The sequence below is a fragment of the Choloepus didactylus genome, chromosome 12 (genome assembly GCF_015220235.1).
Source record: "Choloepus didactylus isolate mChoDid1 chromosome 12, mChoDid1.pri, whole genome shotgun sequence".
Taxonomy (NCBI): Eukaryota; Metazoa; Chordata; class Mammalia; order Pilosa; family Megalonychidae; genus Choloepus; species Choloepus didactylus.
The window spans coordinates 37,543,639-37,556,987 of record NC_051318.1 but is presented as its reverse complement, the minus strand read 5'-3'; the positions used below and the strand labels follow the sequence as shown (position 1 = coordinate 37,556,987).

Sequence of the window (13,349 nt, the reverse complement as noted above, 5' to 3'; positions counted from 1 at the left end):
GGATGGGATCAAAGAGATCTAAACATTCTTAATTCCATGTCATAGAAGTTATAGCATAACAAGAATCTGGAGTAATGTATTAATGCAATCTCAAAGGAAACTGAATATTATTCTGAAAGTTATAACTATGCACCATCACTTTCACATAATTAACTATTTCATTTTTTCATTCAATCATTCATTTGAACATTTTACAAAGTATCTACTATGTGCAAGGCATTGTGCTTGACAATGGCATTATCAAACAAATCTATATAAATAAAATTAAGTTCCCCTACTTTATAAAAATAGCTTGATAGTTTTTTACCAAATGTGGAGGGTGGATTTTAGATGGTCTATTGGGCTTGTGATGACATAAACGATATTTGCTTTGGGGCAGAGGGGGGTGTCAAAGACATACACAATTACCCTTCTGAGCAGCTAGAACTGATGTACTGGAGACTCATGAACACTAATTGGAAGAGAAAGGCATACATGTTAAGACACCAAGGACAGAGAAAAACAATGATTTCAAACACATGCCCACGTAAGTCACAAGGGCAGACAGTGAATTGAAAGCAGCAGGGGTTTATTTATCAGTCAGTGAATCTCTGGGTCAGTACTGGGGAGGACAGCTATCAAGTAAACATGGCACTTTCTTTGTTCTCATGTCTAGCATGGGAGACAGATCCATAAAGAGATGATAAAAAAAAACCACTGTAAGTGCACTGATAAGTGCAGGGAGGTGGAGAGGAGTGACATCCATCCAGTGATGAGGGAAAGGCAAGGCATGGAAGGCTGAGAAAGTGGTAACTGACTGAGTCTTGAAAGGTGAGCAAGAAATCCTAAACAATTCTAAGCAGGGACTCAGAGATCCTACGGCACCCATGTTCACAGTAGCATTATTCACAACAGCCAAAAGGTGGAAGCAACTCAAGTATCCACAATTGATGGATGGATGGATAAACAAAATGTGGCTGAGCCATACAATGGATTATGATTCAGCCATAAAAAAGGAATGAAGTACTGATATTTGCTACAACACGGATGAACCTTGACAGCATCAGGCTGAGTCAAGTAAGCCAGACGGAAAAAGACACTTACATGACATGTCTAGAATAAGCAAATTCACAGAGATAGAAAGTAGATTAGAGATTCCTAGGAGCTGGGGAGCTACTGCTTAACAGATGCAGAGTTTCTGTTTAGGGTGATGAAAAAGTCTCGGCCATGGATTGTGCTGATAGTACCACAACACTGAAAATGCAGTTAATGACGCTGAATTCTGTACGTTAAAATGTGAAATAAGCCAGGCACAAAAAAAAGAAATATTATATGCTACCACTAATGTGAACACTGAAAAATGTGAAATAAATGGTTTATAATGTAGAATGCAGGGAACCTAGCGATAGAGAGCAATTAATGAAGGGGGAATGATAACCCAGTAAGAACAGATAAGCTATTGCTGGTAAATTTAACATTCTGGGAATGCCCAGGAATGACTAAGGTTTGTTAATTTCTGGTGGGTATGGTAGGAACCAGTTCACAGAAATGTACTATATTAGTTTACTTTCTTAGGGTAGACTAGGAACATGTTGGAAGTAAAGTAGTTATATTATGTTAGTTGTCTTTTTCTTATTCCCTTGTTTTGGTTTGTTTGAAATGTTTTTTTTACTGTTAAATTAAAAAAATTTTTTTTGATATAGTTAATTAAAAAAAAAATGAAAAAAATATGCAGAGTCCCCCTGAGGAGCTGGTGGAGAATGCAGGGGTGTTGGGCTTCCCCACCTCAATGGTTGGTGATGTGCTCACAGACACTGGGGACTGGTAGTTTGATGGGCTGAGCCCTTTATCACCAGACTTGCCCTTGGAAAGACTTTTACAGCAAAGGAGAGGCTAGGCCTGCTTATAATTGTGCCTAAGAGTCTCCTCCCGAATTCCTCTTTGTTGCTCAGATGTGGCCCTCTCTCTCTAGCTAAGCCTACTTGGCAGATGAAATCACTGCCCCCTCCCTTACGTGAGATCTGACACCCAGGGGTGTAAATCTCCCTGGCAACGTGGATATGACTCCTGGGAGGAATGTAGATCCGGCATCGTGGGATGGAGAACATCTTCTTGACCAAAAGGGGGATGCGAAAGGAAAAGAAATAAGTTTCAGTGGCTGAGAGATTCTAAAAGGAGCCGAGAGGTCACTCTGGTGGGCACTCTTACGCACAATATAGATAACCCTTTTTAGGTTCTAATGAATTGGAATAGCTAGCGGTAAATACCTGAAACTATCAAACTACAACCCAGAACTCTTGAATCTTGAAGACGACTGTATAACAATGTAGCTTACGAGGGGTGACAATGTGATTGGGAAAACCATGTGGATCACACTCCCTTTTGTCCAGTATATGGATGGATGAGTAGAAAAATGAGAGGAAAAAAAAAGGCACCCAGTGTTCTTTTTTACTTCAATTGTTCTTTTCACTTTAATTTTTATTCTTATTACTTTTGTGTGTGTGGTAATGAAAATGTCCAAAAATTAATTTTGGTGATGAACGTACAACTATATAATGGTACCGTGAACAATTGATTATATGCTTTGTATGACTGCATGGTATGTGAATGTATCTCAATAAAATTGAATTAAAAAAAAAACTCATCCCAATGATATGACACATCTAAAAAAAAGGTTAAAATGGCAAATTTTATGTTATATATATATATACAACTGCAATTTAAAAAATAAATTACATTGATGGGACAAAGGTGAGCAAGAAGGAGGAACAAAAAGAGGGAAAGGGATAGGACAGGCAAAGTCCTGGCATGAAAATAGGTCAAGTGGGTAAGTTACTTGTAGTTTGAGGGGTTAGAGTATAAAATCTGAATCAGAGAGTGGCAAGAAATGAGACTAGGGAGATGAGAAGGGTTCAATGTAGACAAATCTGGCATGCTCCAAGTTTTCTATGTCAAAAGTAAATTAATAATTGAATATGAATAATTTTGTGAGACACAAAAACATAGATAAATATACGACAACCACCACAATAGATAATGAAGTATTAGGTAAGTCAGATATTACTTGATTTTAAAATGATGTTCTGTATGTTCAGGTAAGGTATCTGTGCACAGCAGCCTTTCAGGTTTATTTTAAATAGTCCTAGATTTAGTCACCTAATAAATATTTATCAAATAGAACATATGTGCAATCTCCTGGGCCAAATACTCCTAACTGTTGAACTAAAATTGAAAACTATTTTTACCCTTTTTTTTCCTTTATTTAAATTAAAATGACTTTATTTATGAACATTGTAGCTTAGTTTTGCAAACCAGAAACATGTAGAGAATTTAATAACAATGAAGCATGAATGCAAGTAGCACATTAATGCTACTTCTTCATTATGGAAAAGCCTGTCATATTCAGTAAAAAAAGATGGACATTAATCTAGAGAAACAAATTCCTGAGAAAGAATGGTCAGGGAACGGACAGTTTGATAAAACGAATATAGCTGAGTAAATAATTATGAAATAAGTGTGATAATTTGATGGCTATCAAAGAGTTAAATAACATATTAACATTTATAATCCTCTGAACATTATTTTATCTTTCTTTTCTGATTCAGAGGGCATTCAGGATCTGTAGTTTACCTGAATATTACTTATTATTGCAAAGAAATGATATGTAAGCTATAAAAAAGGCAGTTAGTAGAGATTTGGTCTAATAACAAACTAAAAATGGCTTTTATAAAAAAAGTGGTAAATCCTTCTCTTGTAAAAGTTGAGTGTGGACTACTGAATATCGACGCTTAATTTGGTAAGGTAAATTTAGTCAAGTTAATGCCAACTCTACCTAGATGTTTATAATTAATACATCTAATAACAATTCTTAGATAGAATTAACCAATAACCATACCAGGTTAAGTCTGAGAGACTGGATATAAATACAAAATTCTAAAGAGCCATAAAAACTAAGTCACACTGGTGGTTTGATGGGTTGAGCCCTCTACCATAGGTTTTACCCTTGGGAAGACGGTTGCTACAAAGGAGAGGCTAGGCCTCCCTATGGTTGTGCCTAAGAGCCTCCTCCCGAATGCCTCTTTGTTGCTCAGATGTGGCCCTCTCTCTCTGGCTAAGCCAACTTGAAAGGTGAAATCACTGCCTTCCCCCCTACGTGGGATCAGACACCCAGGGGAGTGAATCTCCCTGGCAACGTGGAATATGACTCCTGGGGAGGAATGTAGACCTGGCATCGTGGGACAGAGAACATCTTCTTGACCAAAAGGGGGATGTGAAAGGAAATGAAATAAGCTTCAGTGGCAGAGAGATTCCAAAAGGAGCCGAGAGGTCACTCTGGTGGGCACTCTTACGCACACTTTAGACAACCCTTTTTAGGTTCTAAAGAATTGGGGTAGCTGGTGGTGGATACCTGAAACTATCAAACTACAACCCAGAACCCATGAATCTCGAAGACAGTTGTATAAAAATGTAGCTTATGAGGGGTGACAATGGGATTGGGAAAGCCATAAGGACCACACTCCACTTTGTCTAGTTTATGGATGGATGAGTAGAAAAATAGGGGAAGGAAACAAACAGACAAAGGTACCCAGTGTTCTTTTTTACTTCAATTGCTCTTTTTCACTCTAATTATTATTCTTGTTATTTTTGTGTGTGTGCTAATGAAGGTGTCAGGGATTGATTTAGGTGATGAATGTACAACTATGTAATGGTACTGTGAAAAATTGAAAGTACGATTTGTTTTGTATGACTGCGTGGTATGTGAATATATCTCAATAAAATGAAGATTAAAAAAAAAAACTAAGTCACAGTAACTAAACTTTAGGGCATATATAAATAGTATTCTCAGCAGAAATTCTACTTATTAATTTACTTTCAATTCTCAGCAATCACTGCACCTGAGAACCAGAACTAATCCAGACAATGGTCAAATAGTGATGACTCTGAAAGGCTGTTATGCAGAAGGTTTGATGGTTTAAAAATCTTACTTAAAATTTAAACACAAAGACATTTTTTCTAAATTGTCAATACATGCAAAGAACTGTACATAGTAATTGGTTAAAAACAAACAAACCTCAATCAACTTTATGCATCCGGAAAGTACACATTTTATGATATTAGACTAATCTTAGGAAGATCTCAGTGCACCAAGCTCATAGACCACTTAGAAAGCTGTTTAAAATGTAATTAAGCCAGACCCATTTAAAAATGTGCCACAGTGATCGAGAACATTGAGCATTTGTCTGTGGCAATAGCACACTAATGCTGTGTGTGTGTGTGTGTGAATGCTTATGTGTGTCTATGTTTGTGCACAGTGTTTTAAAATTCTTCATTTAAATGCCGTTTGTTCCATCTTAGAATTGATTGATCTAAAGATCCTTACCTATGAAGTAAAAGTCTCCATTAACGACTATTTGGGAATAACTGTGAATGTGTGACCTGGCTTAGGCCATAGCACATACATCATGATATAATTCATCTTTCCAGGATACCATCATTTCTCAAGCTACAGTTGAGGACCACCTCCACCAGAATAATCACCTGGAATGCAGATTAAAATACAGATTCCTACACCCCAAACCTACCCAAATGAATCTGGGGATGGTGGGGGTGGGGGGTAAGAATGGGAATCTATATTCATAACAGGAATCCAAATAATTCCTAAGCACACTAAAGTTTGAGAACTACAGCACTAGACGAAAATGCCTGAAGCACGTACCTCACTTATATATCCCCGAGTTAGTACACAGCACACAGCTAGTTAAATAGTATGGATCTGCATAAGCTAATATAGAAATTTCCAGCTCACAAAGAATTCAGACAACTTTGAGTTCAGATGCTAAGAGACTGGTTTAGGAAGAAAGCATCAGAAGCAGTATAGCTTGTTAGGGAAGGGACGACCACATCCTGCCCACCTTTGTATCTCCAGCACCTAGCTCAGTGTCAGGGAAACTCCGCAATTATTTCCAAAATGAAGCAGGATGATGTGTCCTGATATGAGAGGCAAGGGTACAGGAGTTAGGCAAATTCTATTGGCCGAGCTCACTACTCACTACTACTACTGCTCTGGAGAACCATTAAGATAGTGAAGATATGGTAGGCAACTTTTATGGTTCTAATAGCACTGTCAGGGAACAGGGGAATGGTTAGAACAGCCTACATGGCTAAAGACAATTGTCAAGGCATGGATGAGATGTGAACAGAGTAATCCCTCAATATGCCTTCTCCCTTCCCCTCTCCCTTTCAATGTTCTACAGATATAAACATTTTTTGTTTGTTATTGACAACTATTTCTGAATAGAAACAATTTTGGCTAATAGAAGCCAGAGAACTGCCTGGTTAACTTTGTATAAGGCTTATCATACCCAACGGTGATTCTACAATGGTGATAGTTGCTGTTCTGTAAAACAACAGGTGCTAGATATTTTCCATTTCCCCCCCTAGATCTCTCCCCTGTCCCCCCAGCTCTGTGCTCTGGGAGGCCGAGACATATGGAATGATGGGCTGCATGATGGGCTGCATAATGGGCTCTCTTGTCCTCTGGTTCCCGGCTGAGTACGGCCAATGGAAAGTGCCAGCAGGAGACTGGAGAGGAGGAAGTGAGTAAGTGTGGAGCAGTTATCTGCTTGGCTGCCTCCCTATCTGGGTGCTAGGGCTGACTGGGTGTTGTACCGGTCCTGGCAGATGGACCCCTCTTTGACGTTTTTCTCTCTTCCCTTGCTTCTCTAGTTTGAGGGGTATCAACCCACCTGTTGCTAACTTGGGGAGTGCTGCAAAATTTCTTGTTGAATCAACTTCCCAGTTTGAGTGTGCCATCTATTTCCTTCCAGGACCCTGACTGATAAAAATAATGAGGGATTCAGAACTGCACGGGTTGTGTGGAATTTTGACACCTTCATGGAATCAGAAGTCTTCAATCTATACATGCTCCACCTTGTGAAACAAAACTGCAAATAGGAACTGGATGTTCTCTTTGTCTAATTCAAAAGCATCTGGGAGTCTGCTCTTTAGCTCAGTCAGGGAAGATGGAATTCCTACAACAGAAACTCATCTGGGGTGGGGCATATTCTTATGCAGTGCCCCTCAAATCATTTTAGTAGAGCATTTAACGCATTTAGTTATATCTAATAATGTGGATGAAAAGTATAATGATTTTTATACTATGCATTATCAGCTATGCATTATACACTTATTCTTGTCAGCTTTTCTCAAAATGCTTTCCTTCCTCTCCGATGAGATTTTAATCTCTCATAAAGAGACACTGTTTCTTGAAAAATCTTGGTAGCCAAAGCAAAAATGTATGTGGCAATTTCTGTTTTCCCTTCTTTCAGAACACATGCTATTTTTCCCTCTCCCCATTAGTATCAATCTTGATGGATATGGCTTGTTCAGTACTTCATAACCCCAGTGTCACACTCTAATCCTTATGAAGGGTCATGTACTATGGACCTTGTTAAAGATTTACCAACTTTATGCTTCAAGGACAAGGTGGGAAATCCATATTCTGAAAATAACTGATAAAATTATCCTTATCACATGTTTAGTTGCTATTGAGAGTGGGTGCCATTAAAAAAATTTCCTTGCAATTTTTGCACTTGATTTCATTTCCTTACAATTTGAGCACTTGATTTCTGCTTGATTTCATAATTCATTAGGCTATAATTATTTCAGCCGATTACTACCAGAGGAGCAATCTCAAGCTTCATTTTATCATCCCTGCAGGATAGGTTACTGAAAGTGTTTACTTTAAAATCTTTATAGTTGTTCTTGGCATCACTGCTTTTCTTATCTAATTCCAAACAAAGTGCTGCATTCAGGAGGTCTGACTTGGCACCTGGGTGCAAGGGTGGTTTCTACAAGGAGACAATGCAGGGAGAAACGTGCCGGAGTGTGGGCCTAGTTACTGCAGAGATAGATTTCATACTTCAGAGCAAAAATTACAAAATTACGATCTGTCTAGGCATTTCAAGGTGAAGATATAGCTCAACTGTTACTGCCATGAATTAACAATTTGCTTTTTTTTTTCCCTTAGGATACTAGAAAATTTTATATATTGTGATTAGAATTATTTCAACATCTAAAAAACTTTCCTGGTACTGCGTAGGCACTCAATATACTATCAGATTCAGCCTTTTTCATGTTTAGTTTTTAATTTAGAAGGTCATTTTGAGACTAGACAATTTATGGCAGTGGTTCCTGAACTTTTTGGTCTTGGGACTCCTTTACACTCTTAAAAGTTATTGGACACTCAAAAGAAATTTTGTTTATATGAGCTGTATCTTTTAATATTTACCATATTAGAAATTAAAACAAAAAATGTAAAAATATGTATTTATTCATTTAATAATAACAAATCAATTGTGTGTTAACAAAAATAACATTTTTAATGTAAAACAATATTCCCCACCAAATTTGAGAAAAGAATGGCATTTGTTTAATATTTTTGCAACTCTTTAATGTCTGATTTAACAGAAGAAAGCTGGATTCTTATATCTGCTTCTGCATCCAATATGATCAATATTCTGTTCTGGTTGCTGTTTACAAAGAGAATCTGGTCTCACACAGATATTCAGTTAGAAAAGGGAGGCCCTCAAAGACCTCTTGAAAAGGTCTTAGGGACCCCTTGGGTCTGTGGACCACACTTTGAGAACTGCTAATTTATGGACTGGTAATGTCATGGAGAATGTTTATGCATGGGCCCTATTTACTAGCATGAAAATGGTTAAAAGCCTTAATATCAACTCTATGCCACTACACCATAGGTCAAGAAAAAACAAGTAAAACACAGGCAAAAGATAGGTACTCCTTTCTGTTTGCTTTCTCTTTTCATATGAAGAAATGGATAACTTTATTTTTCCTTAAAAGAGCAGCAGGTATTAAAAAGCTCTCCGTTTAACATTTCATTCTGCCCTGGGTTGAGGTGAGGCAGACACACATGAGAAACTCTTCTGGCAGATATTCATGGAAAAGGAAATAACAGCAAGTGCAACCAGAGAACTGGCATCTGTTCAAATTCCTAGCTTTATTTTGAAACTCGCAAGCTACAATTAAGTGGCTGCAAGGTTATCCGGTTTTGGCAAGAAATTGCATATAGTGCTACAATTATTTAATGCTAGATTGTTTTTGGTCTCTAGAAATGCTCAAGTGTTCAGCCTCACTTCACCACTAACTGGCCCCTTAAACCCGCTTTCCAGAGAGGAGGAGGAATTCCTAGACAGGAAGAATGGCAGAGGCTTTGCTGTTTTGTTTAAGTTGTCTGGAAGAATTCTCTCAGTGGGAGCCAAGAGAGCACCTGCAGGGAACAAGCCTGGGTTTGACAGAGTGGTAGGATAAACAGTGGGCTCTAAGGTCCTCTAGTACTTGCACTTGCAAACCCACGTAAGTTCAAGCACTCACCTCGTTGAAATGGACATCCTGCATTCCGACATCTTCCATCATGGAGGCCTCCTCATCTATGTTTGGGGTAATTACCCTGAAGGCTGTACACCCTTGTCTAAACATGCCTAGGAATTGAGAGAGCAGGAGAGAGAGTTAAGGTTATTAACCTGAAAGTAGGCAAACCCTGGGGGTTCTTCCTACCCTATATGTTTCATGTTGAGTGAAATAGGCAATTTTGAAATCTATTGTCTTAGGCCAGCATTCACACAGGGAGACTGGGGTCTCTGCTTTTCTGAGCCCCATGCCCCATTCAACCCTCATCTCTCTCAATTTCTTTCTTTTTCTCATATCTTTATTTTTTACAAACCTTGTTTAAAATTTATACAATCTTTAAAGTAAGCAAACTGAGAAATGAGTACTGAATCAAATGATTAGTAAAATAATAACAAATAAACTACAATTTGATTTGGCAAGATGACCAACGCTCAGACACCAAGAAAAATAAAGATGCCAAAGCCGACCAAGACAAAAATACGACTCAAAAATTACTCTGTTTCCTTCAAGCTGCCATCTTACCCACTCTAGCTGGGGATAACCCCATAACTCAGGTTAGATTAGAACATTACCCTCCTCAACAGCCACATGGGGCCATGAACTGAAAGGGTGCCTTAGCTGGTTCTAACATCAACTGCCTAGAGGGTTAAGGAGAGTTCTTTTCCTCCACCCTAGAGAGGAACTGGATCAACAAAGAGCATGTACACTTTAGTACACTCTCATTCTCTAAGGGGAAAACTGTTGTAAGGCTGGAGCTAGGATAACTGTCTGGGAAAAATTCCTTAACCAACGATGCTCATTTGGGGTCTTCATTCATCTCATAGTTACAGGTACGCAGAGTTTTAAATCTGGCAATGTCAGCTGTGCAAAAGTCATCAAGTGAAGGACTCGAAATGTCTACGTACTTTATTTTGAGATGGCCATGGGCAATAAAATGAAACAATAGTCAAACCGTGAATTGAGACATTCCATATTTTGGGAAAAAGAAGAACAGAGTATTTTGAAATCAAGGCTGGAAAAAGTAAGTTGTAAAGCCAGAGATTTTTTTCTGCTGTGTATTAGTGAAGAATAACCAAGCCATTCATGGATGATCTAGCATCTCTGTCCTTGTCCTAGTCTAGCCTTGCTTTTATTTTGTTATTTGGAAACAAAAGATTTCCCAGTGAAAAGTATTCTTCTAGGAGCCTAAGGATATACTAACTTACAAAAAGAATTATAAAAGCCAAGCACCCATGTTTTAGGCTACCAGGTTAAATGTATAACTCAGCTCTGGTGGAATGCAACTAAGATGATGCCCAAAGTGCGTTCCCTCATTGCCCATATGAACAGATTGCCAGCGGGCTGGAGAGCCTAGGAAAAGAAGGGAGGGAAGGAGATTGAAGTCTGTCCATGCAAAGTTGCAACAGAAGATCCCCACACCACTGAGTGGCATGTGAACAGAGTAGCTGTGGCCGCTGCGGCTGGGCCGACCCTCAGGCTCACCTCCCCGGCTCCTCCTCTGGCAGGTGCTGTGGCTGTAGGGGAAGAGGGGTGGCTCCCGCCGGAGGGCTATGTCTGCTTCTAAACGTGAGGAAATGTATTACCTGATAAATGGTCTCAACAGGAAATAGTCATGATAGTAAATGCCTATGAGGCCCTCTAATTTCTTTCTCTTTTGGGCTCTGATATATAACTAACCTGGACACCCTTAAAATTCCACTCCAAATCACCAGCTTTACCAGAAATATACATTTTTTTTTGGCCTCCATATTTGTAACTTTATATCACTTTCTCACTTTCTAAAGGTAGTACTCCTCAGCCCAGGTTTGATACTGCTGTTCTCCAGACTATGGGGCTCTTCCAGGAACCTCAGATTCCAAAAACAAACACCACAGTTTGAGACTGATGATTTTGAAATGCAAATGAGAAACTGGTATTTCACCAAAAGGAATGAGTGAAAGACTTTATGGTCTGCTCATCTGGGAACAAATATATAATGCACAAATTAGCAGCATTCATTCCATGCCTCCTTCCTTCCACTGGGAGGACAGGTTTCCTTCCAGCAAGCCTGTCTTCTCACACAATAATGGAAATTGGGCTGTGTTCCAGAAAATGATGATTGATAATCTCCCATTACAACTGTCTATTGACTGATAAACAGTTCCACTGGGAACTATCTTGCAAGGAAAACAAAATCAAATCTTTTCAGTTCTAGATTGGCCTTTCAAGGACCCCCAGATGTAAAGATCATTAACTAGTTTTTGAAGATGGAGCCATTGGCAAGGATATATGACAATATGTCATTTACTTTTCTTTTTAATACTGGAGAGTCTGCTGTGCCTACCCAGTCAAGCAAATGTCATGTCAGGGAACAAAACAATGAATATAGTTCTCTCGCTCACACACAAAAATCCCCCACCTCTAAATCTTCCTGAATGGCTCTCAAACAGGACACTCTGTCTTGTCTTTACTTCTTTGTAAAGGTTTATAGTCATTTCACAAGACACAGGAATTGTTTCTTACCTTTCCGTGTGAGATATTCTGCCACCAGGGCTGTTACATGGACATAGCACATTGCTGCCTATAAAGAAAGACACGAGTACTAGAATCATCATTTATGCTCACCAACAGACAGAAACTAATGACGGTACGTATGTATGTAAGATCTCAAAGCATCAGCCCGTGTTTCTAAAAATTTATTGGCCTTTTGAAGGGCAAGTCAAAAAATGGAAGCCAAAATCTTACAACCAGTTGTCTGAAACAACAGCTGATAGGTTGAAAAAGGAAGTTCAAAAGCAAAAGATGTGTCAATTATCAATTTCAAAAGAACCAACTGATAGAAATTACAGAAACGACACATGGATTTTCAGGTGCTAATATAAAAATTTCTCTTGACTTAAAGGAAAAATAGATGAAGTTGTAATTTTTTTTCCAGATAAGAATTATGAATCAAAATCTTAATTCAATCTTAAATGGGTAAGATTACAAACACCTTACAATGAAATTTAAAAGTTACTTTCACCAAGATGCCATAGTGTTTAAAAGCAAATCTCCTGTAAGATTCTAATGCATGAGCCCCTGGTTCTTGTCAGTTGGGCCTGCTACCACTCCGGTGTGCCCTCTGCCGAGGTCTCACCCCTAGCCGGCTGATTCTCACAAGGCTTGAATATGTAAAAATACATATAAGTACTGTAGCCTAACACTATGTTCTGTACTTAATAGAGAGAAAAATCTGTTAGACTGTGGATTTGCCACACTATCAAATCTATATCTTAAATGTTTTGTCCCTTTCCCCAGGGCATATCATGATAATATCCCCAAAACAGGCACTCAAATATTTGATGGTTTGTTGATCAGATACATAAAACCAGAGATGGCTGGAACTAGAAGAAATCCTGTAAATTATCTGCCTTAATTCCTTATTTATAGAGAAACAACTGAAACTCAGTGATTTTTTTTTAAGAGACCTGGATCACACAAATCATTTAAAAAATCTTAAAATCTGAGAATGACATAAAAATATAACTATTAATATACGTAATTCATCTTACTATGGCTAACATAATTTAGATTAAATTTAGGGTCAAAACAGAATTGTAATACAATGTGTACTTTTTAGCACATTGGGCCCCTTAAATAACCAATATGTAAAAATAGTTAACGTAAATTTCAGACTTAGAACATTAATTATACTAATGTAAAAAACTGTATAATTTAAAAGTAGAAGCATGTTTGCTTTCGTAATATCGTTAATCATACCTAAATGTCTTAGGAGCACACCTGAACACAGTTCTCAAGGAAACACAATCTGCTTTACAGTCTATTGTTTGCATTCTTTTCCCCGTTTTACAGATGATGACACTAAGGCAGAGAGAGGCTAAATAACTTGTCTGAAGTCACAAATTAGTAGGTGTTAGATCTGGGGTTGAAAGTCACTCTCCAGATTTCACATACTCAACATC

At 38.3% G+C, this 13,349-nt stretch overlaps 1 protein-coding gene across 25 annotated transcripts in view; it reads right to left on the bottom strand.

Moving 5' to 3' along the window:
• The window catches only part of DOCK9 (dedicator of cytokinesis 9), a 299,763-nt gene that overhangs the window by 30,584 nt on the left and 255,830 nt on the right, over window positions 1-13,349 (bottom strand). For 13 of the 25 annotated variants that reach the window (XM_037800417.1, XM_037800414.1, XM_037800420.1 and 10 more), the window contains exons 44-45: window positions 11,911-11,968; window positions 9,373-9,479 (exon numbers count right to left, since the gene is read on the bottom strand). In XM_037800417.1, the coding sequence (XP_037656345.1) occupies window positions 9,373-9,479; window positions 11,911-11,968 (165 nt within the window). Of the gene's footprint in view, window positions 1-9,372; window positions 9,480-10,890; window positions 10,969-11,910; window positions 11,969-13,349 lie in introns of all 25 variants that reach the window. The other 12 variants (XM_037800399.1, XM_037800409.1, XM_037800396.1 and 9 more) reach the window with 1 other exon arrangement.